The sequence below is a fragment of the Lolium rigidum genome, chromosome 2, assembly GCF_022539505.1.
Source record: "Lolium rigidum isolate FL_2022 chromosome 2, APGP_CSIRO_Lrig_0.1, whole genome shotgun sequence".
In the NCBI taxonomy this organism is placed as follows: Eukaryota; Viridiplantae; Streptophyta; class Magnoliopsida; order Poales; family Poaceae; genus Lolium; species Lolium rigidum.
In genome coordinates, this window is record NC_061509.1 from 281,721,645 (window position 1) to 281,732,803 (window position 11,159).

Consider the following 11,159-nt stretch of genomic DNA (forward strand, 5'->3'; position numbering starts at 1 on the left):
TTCCACCACCCTTGGATACATCTAAAAGATATTAACGGTCGTTTGCTCCGTAGCTAAGCACGGACATTCTGCTAGTATACCGTAAATTATATATCTAACGACTTTGTAAGTCTCGAACTTTCCTTGGGGCGGGGGTGGGGTATCTAAACATACCAATTATATTTCTAACGACTTCGTAAGTCTCCTAAGGGGGGTGTATCTACGCATACCGCTTTTTCTATACGTATATGTTCAGAGCATGCATGTGCATAGAGCAACATAGGACAGAGAGAGAGAAAAATAAACAAAAAGAATTGGTACTTAAAGCGACTAGATTGCAAACTATTGCGATGGAGGGCTGACCTTTAGCTTTTCATATATATACATGCATCGAGTGTATAGTGCTCTCGTACTCTTGTCAAGCCAGTTCCAAACGAGTAGCTAATCAAACACGATCAACAACAGTCAGCCATGGCATCCTATTTCGGTAATGAGGAGGAGCTGGTTTGTGTGACGGGAGCAGGAGGCTTCATTGGGTCATGGGTGGTGAAGTTGCTCCTCCTCCGTGGCTACTCTGTGAGGGGAACGGTTAGAGATCTTGGTAAGTAAGACAAGATCATTTGTATCTTTACCATCTTTACATTAGATGCTAATAATCTGGATATATATACGAGTCCGTTTTTTCTCATTGTGTGCTTATTTAAACTTCTGTTATTTGCACAAGCCAAGAATTTGTAACGTCATGATTTATATCTAGCATCAATATACATATAAGCTAATTCGAAAATAAAAATGGTAAAATAGCTATATATATATAGTGAAACTCTATTTGACCTCCAGGGTGCAAAAAATTTATTTTACACCCAACATAATTTTACGTTGTTACATTCATAAAATTATGTTTTGCATACATATACTTACCTTCATATTCACTTACCACAACAAATCGACATAAAACGCGTTGTATGAGTAATTGTAGTGTAAAAATAACGAAAATACTTATTTTATGTTATTTTTTTACGTCAAGGCCAATTTTTTCTTATGTTCTACTCGACTAATGAAGTAAGAAAAAATGTACGTAACTTAAAAATCATTTATGGTTGCAAAGGTAGAGGGTGAGTGTGGAGGTAGCATTTTGGCTCATAGGTGCATATGCACCTATTATACAAAATAACTAAAAATAAATTTTAAAATGTCAAAAAATTCTAAAATAACATTTTTCTGTACATCCTGATATTCTATCTTCGTACACAAGTTATCGTGGGAAAATAACACTTTATGTGGCATGTACAAAAAAGATAAAAAAATGTCCTATATATAGTCGTGTTGGAGTATCAAAATTTATCTTTTTAACACGAGACACAAAAAAAAATATTTTCCCGAAAACTTGTGTGTAAACATAAAATGTCTAGATATACATGTAAAAATTTACTTCAGAATTTTTTGACACTTCAAAATGTATTTTCACACAACGAGTTCATATGCACGGTGAGCCGATTTGGATTTCCCGGTGAGTGTAGAATAACTATTCTACTCCATGGGGATCAAATAGCGCGATTATATTATATATATATATCGATACGGATTTTTTTACCCGGGGTGCTAGCTATGCACGCGGGGCACATCGTTGGATCATGCGTTAAGATTCGTTCAACTAAACGTCCGTCACTTTCAGTCTGTTACCCCCAAGCCATCCTGAGCTTTTGTGCGTGCTGGTTGTCAGCCGTCTTGTACGGTCTTGTTTTTTTTTTCTTCCGAAAAATTTAACGCGTGACTTCGGCCATACCAGTTACACGTACTAGACAGTTGTCCAGGAAGATAAAGAAACAACGCCACATCAACAAAATTAAGCACGGTTTCAATATCATAATTTTGGTGATGTACCATAAACCTAAAAAACAGAACCAATCACGAAACAACTTCCCATGTTCTGAAAATAAACATGAATGACCATGGGATCTAGGTCAAGAAATATTACGAGATAACCAACAGAATTTTTTCCTACATAATTTTTTACACTTTATTTGAATGAAAATTTTATCTGGATCGTCTACACAGCATGTGCAATAAAAAAGCAACGCCGTGTGGTGCAAATCCATGTCACATTTTACAGTTTATTGGATCAGGCAGATACCATATAAAAAAATCAACACCTCGTGGTGAAGCAAACGCAAGTCAAAAGTTTGTCCACTCTTTAAATGAACAAGGATCTGTGGATCGGTGACCATGTACAAAAAACACATGGGAAGTGTATCGAGAATACGGCAAAATCTAGATCAAACAAATGAGTTAAAGGAGAAAATTGACTTATCAAAAACGTGAATAAATATTTGATTCTTAGAGATAGAGACAATGGAATAAAAAAAATCCTTTTACCCCTCTGAATCCAAGGAAGAAATCAAACTATTTCTTCCGCTGCTCAAGAACATCTATGCAGAAAAGAAACCAGAAACAATAACAAGAGAAGATGAGGCTAGCTCCAAAATTTACAGAATCATCAAAAATAAAATCGACCAATCCATCTCACGGAAGATGCAAGAAAATCCAACCTCAAGTAACCTCAAGTCCATCTACCTAACCAGACAGCAACCCCACAATCTAGCATAGTAAGATGGGAAAGAAAATTCAACAAGCAGATAAAAAAAGAGGAAGGGGAATGTATCAAGGCCAGAGCAGCGGAAAATGAACAATCTCACGCTACTTGAACCCAAAAATTACAAATCCATCAACACAGCAACAATTAGAATCACCGATCTTTTCACTTTAGAGCATCTCTAACAGATCCTCCAAACCGCAAACCCTAAATCTGCCTATCCAGGCCATCCCAAACGCGTTTTGGAGGCCACGGTCGCGCAGTCCAGACGCGGTAAACGCGACCCGCATAACAGCATATTTTCGGCGCATCCCTTTTTCTTGGCCATTGCTGGGCTGGACCTGGCGATGGAGGTGGGCTTCCGGATCCTCTGCCTTTCATCAGTTCTGTTCTTGGTCTTGATTGCCTCTGATAGACATAGGGTTGTGACAGAGCCGCATACACGTACTATTTTCAAATGAAAGTTCTCGTTTACTAATTAAAGATTCTCCAAGGGCCGTCAACAAGCACGTGAGCTGGGCGGCCGCACAGTGTCCCCCAAAATCAGGGGCCCTCAGTCTTACTATGTACTGCGAGATAGAGCAGCTACCTTTCTTTAAATTTTCAGATTATGCTTAGTATATTTACGAGATCAACGCGGAAGTTGCAGCGCCGCCATGGAAGAGCTCCATCTGCAGATCTGCTCTTGGTCGCGATGTAGAAAAAGATATAATGAGAAGGGAAAGAGATATTGGGTTTCGAGGCCATGTTTCGTTGACTGGGTACGTGAGCAACTGCTAGTGCCGTTGTGGTGACTTAACAAGCAAAAGTTACAGAACATAAAGAAACTGCAGACTGGAGCTACTTGATATCTAGAGAAAGTGACCCCATTGCTTAAACATAATTACTTTTTAGCGTTGTCAGCCTTTCACATATTACACGTAATTTGCATTTTGAAGCTGTATAATTAAATGATAACATGTTTAGATTGTTTAAATTTTTATTTGTAGACTCAATTTTACATTTCGCACACGGGTCTCAAATTTCTGGAAACGGCACCGCTTCTCGGATGCATTACTTTTCTGCCATGCAGCGAAACATACTTCAGTACAAAGTACAAACATAATCCTTCCTCCATACCGGTTCATTAGGCTTATTACCGATGCGCTGTAACCAAGGCAAGCTCCTATATATAGGCGGAAAAACTCCATCGCTTGAGCTCTAAATCCATCCTTGTACTATTGAAAGACCTTAGTTAAATTTCTTAACCATGTAGCCTCAAATAACCCCACATGGCCCTTCACGTCATCTTGCACCTTGACCGGGCTATGGATAGTAGGCTTCTTTTGCCGGAGGAAACAGACATACGTACAAGGCTAAAGAGAAGAATCATTGGCTTGGCGGCCCTTGAGAGGGCTCGGAAGAAACAAAGGGCGCGAATCAATGACCTACGGGATGGAGATGCAAACACTAAATTCTTCCATAGGAAGGTTAATGCGAGAAGAAGGAAAAATTTCATCCTCAAACTTCGGCACAACAATGGGTGGGCTACCTCCCATGAGGAAAAGCAAAATATTGCTCAATTACATTTCAAGACGGCTATCGGACATGTGAACCCCCGCACCATCTCTCTCAAGCTGGAGTTCTTTGGACCTCCCAACTCCAAATTTGGCGGGCTTAGATGACCCTTTCTCCGAGGAAGAGGTTAAAAGGCGATCTTCGAGATGCCTTCCGACAAGGCCCCGGGTCCGGATGGCTTCAATGGAAAATTCTTCAAGGCTTGTTGGGATATCATCAAAGTTGATGTCATGGCGGTCGTCCAACGCTTCTCCGACCTTCGCACGAGAAACCTCCATTGGCTAAACACCGCGAACATTGTGCTAATCCCAAAGAAAAATGGGGCCGAAGAAATCACCGATTATAGGCCTATTAGCCTCATTCATGGATTTGCAAAGATTGTGGCCAAAGTCCTCTCCATGAGATTGGCCCCACGTATGAATGGCATAGTCTCGCATGCCCAAAGTGCGTTCATCAAGTCCCGAAGCATCCATGAAAACTTTATGTTTGTCCGCAACTACGCTAGATGGCTACATCGAAGAAAGAAGGCCTCCCTCCTCTTCAAGCTTGACATTAGGAAAGCCTTTGATCATGTAAGATGGGACTATATCCTCGAGCTTCTTCAACACCTTGGTTTTCCGCCGCGGTTCCGGGATTGGATTGTGGCTCTCTTTGGCACCTCCTCCTCGAGAATTCTTCTCAATGGCGTTCCCGGGAACCCTATCATGCATGGCCGGGGGCTAAGACAAGGAGACCCTCTCTCGCCATTGCTCTTTGACATTGCCATCGACCCCCTCCAACGCATCCTCCATGTCGCCACCGACCTCGGCTTGCTTACCCGCCTTCCCGGAAGAGGGGCTAGATTTCGGACTTCACTTTATGCCGATGACGCGGCCATCTTCATGGCCCCCGTCCGTTCGGAGATCTCCTCCCTCGCCCAAATCTTAAGCGACTTTGGCAAGGTCACCGGGCTTTCGACCAACTTCGATAAGAGCCTCGTTGCACCTATTGGATGCAACAACATCAACCTGGTGCAAGTCCTCCAAGATCTACCGGCTACTATAACGTCATTCCCCATGCGTTACCTTGGCCTCCCCCTCGGGGTCACGAGACTTAAAAGATCACACTTTCAGTACATTGAAGACAAGGCAATGGCGCGCCTCGCTCCGTTGCATGGGCGATACTTCAACATGGCCGGTAGAAGGGCCATTGTTACATCGGTCCTCACCTCCCAAGCTATTTACCCTCTCACCTCCCTTGAGGTGCCCGCGGAACCTCTACAGGCCATCACCAAGATCATCCGTAGCTTCTTTTGGGCGGGCACCGAAAAGGCTACCGGTGGTAAATGCAAGGTCAAGCGGACCGCAGTTTGTCGCCCCACATACCTTGGAGGGCTCGGCATCCTCAATATGGACAAATTTGGTAGGGCTTTGCGCCTACGTTGGCCTTGGCTTGCTTGGACTTCGCCGGATAAACCATGGGTCGGAATGGAAAACCCATGCAATGATGATATGGAGCTCTTCCACTCGTTGACAAAGGTCACCATTGGAGATGGCATGAAGGCGAGTTTTTGGTATGATCCTTGGGCTGATGGTCTAAGCCCTAAATGCATCGCCCCTTCCATCTTCGCTCTCTCGAGCAAGAAATCTTGGAATGTTCGGGATTCCATTACCGACGATGCTTGGGTCGATCACCTTGATACCTCGGAGGGGCTCTCGGTGCAAAACCTCATGGAGTTCACCAAGTTGTGGTCTCACACCTCGCAGCTTCACCTTCGTGCAAACGCCCAGGACTCCATTGTTTGGAAGCTAACCACAAATGGGGCTTATTCGTGCTCTTCGGCGTACAAGGCGCAATTCGCTGGGACAATTCGATCATGTATGGATGCTATTGTTTGGAAGGCCTGGGCACCCCTAAATGCAAGCTTTTCGCCGGCTTATCATCCAAAACCGTGTGTGGACGGCGGACCGGCTAGCCAAACGGGGATGGCCCAATGGTCGGATCTGCCCCCTATGTCGATGCCATGATGAATCCGCCAACCACCTCCTCTTCAAGTGCCGCTTCACGATTCGTATTTGGAAGATGATCCGGGGTTGGCTACACATCCATGATTTCGACCCTTCCTCTTGGAGCGGTTTCGGTAGTGTCGAACTTTGGTGGACTTCTATCGCCTTCGCTCATCGCTGGAAGAAGGAAAGCTATGGCTACTCTTCTCATGTTGGTCTCGTGGGAGATTTGGAAGGAGCGTAATGCAAGAACTTTCAAGAATGTGTCGACCATGCCCACTATCATCTTTGAGAGAATCAAATCGGAGGCTAGGACTTGGGCTGTAGCCGGTGCTAAACACTTGGGTCTTTTCATAGCGGGAGAGTAATCCTTTTTGCCCATGGCAGGGTTGTAACGCTAAAACCTTGACTGTCAAACTTTCTGCTCTTCTCTATTAATGAATTAAGGCAAACCTTTTGCCTTTCTTTCAAAAAAAAAAAAAAAAACAATCTCCTCATCTTCAGATCGAGTTCGCCGTTACTGGTAGCTTAGATAGCTGAAGTAATTCGTGTGTACTATGATTATGAAGCTTACGACAAATTCACCCATTATTTTTTCAAAAGAATATTTGATACTAAAAAACTGCCGATTACAGCTAGACTCTGCAGCAACGCGGTGCACTAGTAGCAATACAGATGCATCCAGCCAAAAATATGATTCCTCGATCTCTTGTACCGAGATGGTCTCTGTAGCTTTCATCAGATGCCACGGCGTCTTCCATGTCATTAACTTAGTCTTCCATATCTTCTTAGCCCATTGACCTAATGGACTCACGTGTTCGGTTAATTTGTGTAGCTGATGGCAAGAACGCGCACTTGCTCGCGCTAGAAGGAGCGGACAACAGGCTGTCCCTGTGCCGCGCCGACGTGCTGAACTACGACAGCCTCTCTGTTGCTTTCAGTGGTTGCAACGGTGTCTTCCACGTCGCGTCTCCGGTGTCCAACGACCCCGTCAGTGCACTGCTTCTGCTATGATCACCTCTTGCGCTTTCAAGAATGGCCGAGTACTTACTTGGTTATCTTTTTGTGCTGCTGACTTATAGGACCTTGTGCCGGTCGCCGTGGACGGGACGAGGAACGTGATCAGAGCGGCGGCGGACGCCGGCGTGCGACGCGTGGTGTTCACTTCCTCCTACGGCGCCGTGCACATGGACCCCAACCGGAGCCCGGACGACGTGGTCGACGAGACGTACTGGAGCGACTATGAATTCTGCAAACGAACAGGGGTAGTTAACCAACCTTCCCCGAGCTCCATGATTCCACGTCTTTATCCCATGATTCAGCTCGTAAACTCACAACACTATATATGCCCCTACGCAGAATATATATTGTTGCGCCAAGATGATGGCGGAGAAGACGGCAATGGAAGAGGCGGCCATGAGAGGCGTGGAGCTGGCAGTGGTGGTGCCGCACGTAACGATCGGTCCCGCCTTGCAACAGGCGCTCAACGGAAGCAACAATGTCGTGCTAAAGTACATCATGGGCACCAAGGCGGCCTACCCGAACGCCGTCGCTGGCTACACCGATGTCCGTGACGTCGCACGCGCCCACGTCCTCGTCTACGAGCGCCCCGGCGCCCACGGACAGCGCTACCTCTGCATCGGAGAAATGCTGCACCGTGCTCAGTTCATTAAGATGCTCCAGGGCCTTTTCCCTCACTACCCCGTCACTACCAAGTACGGATATGACGAACTTTATTCTTCATGTTTTGTCATGCGCATTGCTTTCTCACCCATCATAATACGAGCGTGCGCGTTGTTGGCGTGGTAGGTCCGAAGACGACGGCAAGCCCATGGTGAAACCGTACAAGTTCTCAACCCAGAGGCTCAAAGACTTGGGCCTGGAGTACACTCCTTTGAGGGAAAGCTTGTTCGAGACGGTGATATCCTTGCAGCAGAAGGGCCACCTACTTTTGCTTGCTACTGGGCCAAAACGTGCACGGCTGTAAACCAAGATATGCAGCGGTTTGATCATCATGGCTATGGATGAATTATCTTAATTAAGGAGTGTCTCGGTCCATTTTACAAATTTATTCGTACATGTCTAGAAAACTGTTTAGGGTTATGTAACTATCTGTTCACGTGGTGCAATAAAATGTATTGTTTGTTTTGGGAACTAAAATCGCAAACATTTCATATGTCTCATAAGCTATCACCAAAGTGAGAACATCCCGATTTTTTCGATAAAGGGGTTATATTAGGGAGATTTTATATGGGTTCAATCTGACGGCTTAAAATGTCGCACGCGCTCACATTACAACCCCCCCCCCCCCGAAGGAGAACCTAGGGAGCACGCCCATCTCGATCGTGTTGTCGTTGCGCGTGCTGATCTACATCTAGGGTCTGTCTCACCACGCTGACTGTTGCACTCTCATATGTAAGTGATTTCCTCTGCATCCTTACTAATTCTCGTTTGTGCATCTTCTAGTAGTAGTGACATTTTCATATTAGTCGCAATTTGGTATGTAGGTACATTTGTTAGTTTTACAGAATGTTCTTGATTGTGTATAGACAAATATGATATATTAGACTGTGCCTCAGGTCTGAATTATATTATTGATCACTGCAATTTGTTTAGATTTAGGCGACCAATCTGCCAAAAAATATTATGTGATATCAAAAATGTTTTTAGCATAATAGGGCAAAAAAGTAATTGGGTGGAACATTGTCTTAGCCTCTTATATCATGGATCAGCATGCATTCTACAAGTGAATCATGACCTGGATTTACTTCTGAAAATGGAAATTTCATAATTAGTTTTGGATATCACCTGTTGTCTGTGAAGTGAAGTTAATACCAAATTTTTATGGAACATATATGATGGATTTAGTTAGAATATACATTTGATTTATCTAAGGGTTAGTTTGATCTTTTCAAGCACTAGTGGATGATTAGATTATCCCTGATTGTAGTTATTATGCAAAACATATACTTGGAGAGCAAGAGACTATTATCTAGTCGTACCAGGAAGAAAGATACATAACTGGAGAGCTAAGTTAGAGCATTGATGCACTATGTTCAAATCTTTATCCAGCTTGAGAAAAATATTGTGGTTCTCTAGAATACATTGCCATAATTTCTACACTTGAGAATATCAAATACAATAAGAAAGAGTTTCCAATAATAACTTATGTAATGTTCAACTGTCTTAAGAGTTTAACCATAAAAATGCTCAACCCCATAGATACGATGATAGATATGATAGCACTTTTTGAAAGGATTTGTTTGAAGGAAATGAAGTTTAGGGGTAGTTGAGATGCATGCCCAAACTAAAAGTTGTGAATCAAAAGTATGATATTTCTTAAAAGCTTGTCTACAAACTGCGGTGCACACTCTCGAGATGCTAGCAACTCCTTTGGCTTACGAACAATCTGAGGTATAAATCCCAATTTCAGCTAGTGAGTTCAAGGCATGGATAGACAGGTACTCGTGTGTACTGTTAGCCCCTTGATTGTTGCAAAAATATTAGAAAGTGTCACTGGAATCCAAATGAATCACCTAAAAAGTTTTTGCATGATCTCGATACTATTAGATGAAATTTCTTGAAAGATACTGTTTGATAGCCTTTATTTATTGATGTGGGTGTTAATGAAACACTCTATTGTTATGCTTCTTTTAACACGATCTCTTATTCTTAATTTACAAACATATAAAAGGAGCAATAGGAGGATAATAAGTTTTATTTCAAGGTAGATTTACTTTTGACACGAAGCATACACATTTTAAGTGATCTCTTATTGACCAACATTACTGAATTGATGTTTCCTTCTATGAGTATGTTACATCTCACTTCTAGCTTGGGTAAGTATATGATATCACCTCGTACTTGTGAGTTTTTATACCAAAGTTCATTTCTCGCTATTATTCTTTTTCACTTTGTCACTCAAGGACGAGTAACAGCTAAGCTTGGGGAAGTTGATACCTCGAAATTTAGCACCATTAGGTTTTTAAGTATACTATTACTCATATTATCACTCATTTCATGCTCCAGCTAGATACACCTATGATTATTTTGCATACTTACCAGTTCTTGTTCACTTTCATATGAGCTTTGCATATTTAGTAGTTTTAGTGGGATTTTATTATATCTTTGATATGTATTTAGGTGTTATTGGCAATCATGGAGAAAGGGAGCAAAGGGGACCAAGAAGGTACAAGATGGGAAAATTACAAGCACCAGACTTAGCCATATGAGGTGCAGAAAAAATGATATTTTTCCAAAATATTATATTTAAGATCTAAGGTCATGGTGTTGTAGCCCTCGTCCATACGAGCTTAACGAGCCAAAGAACACCCAAATCAGAGTTTATATGAAGAAATGGCGTCCAATATACGAAAGTACAGTAACTTTAGCGACCATCGGTACGGGCAGAGCTCGCCCGTACTAGGCTCCGACGGCTCTGTTTCTTCAAACGGAACAACATTTTAGAAGGCCCAATGGCCATATTCGGCCCCGAACTCCGTCGGTTCACGAAACCGACCTCCAGCAACTATATAAAGAGGGGAGGAGGCAAGGAGAGGCACCATCCATCCACGCCCTAAGGGGCGGAGCCCTGCCACCACCGCCGCTGCCATCTCCGCAGCCGCCGTCTTCATCAACACACATAAGAGGAGGAGGAGGCTAGGATCTTGAAGGGAAACACATCGATCTCCATCATCAACACCATGATCAACGTCTTCACCGCAATCCCCTTTGTCTACTTGGTTGTGATCCAAACTCTATTAGGATTTGCACTTGTATACAATTGTACCTTCATATTCGATCCATATTGTTGTCATGATGTTGATCCCCTTCATGTATGAATAGTTCCTTTGTTCTTTCGGTGATATGGAGAAACCCCAGTAATATTATGATGTGAAATAAAGATGTATTATACCTTTGATCTATGAATGTGTGTTAGTTCTCTCTTGATATTATATGTTGTGCACCATGTAATATTTGCCTTACGGTCTCGAGAGGCAATTAGCCTTTGAAGTGTGGTAAATTGAATGTCGAGAAGTGACATT

General features: G+C 43.1%; 1 protein-coding gene across 1 annotated transcript; it reads left to right on the forward strand.

The window, feature by feature from the left end:
- Positions 1–450: 450 nt before the first annotated feature.
- On the forward strand, positions 451–8,101 carry LOC124691044 (cinnamoyl-CoA reductase 1-like). Its single transcript, XM_047224332.1, has 5 exons — positions 451–580; positions 6,950–7,104; positions 7,197–7,379; positions 7,474–7,829; positions 7,924–8,101. The coding sequence occupies exons 1-5, from the start codon at positions 451–453 to the stop codon at positions 8,099–8,101; spliced, it is 1,002 nt and encodes a 333-aa protein (XP_047080288.1).
- The last annotated feature ends 3,058 nt before the right edge of the window (positions 8,102–11,159 follow it).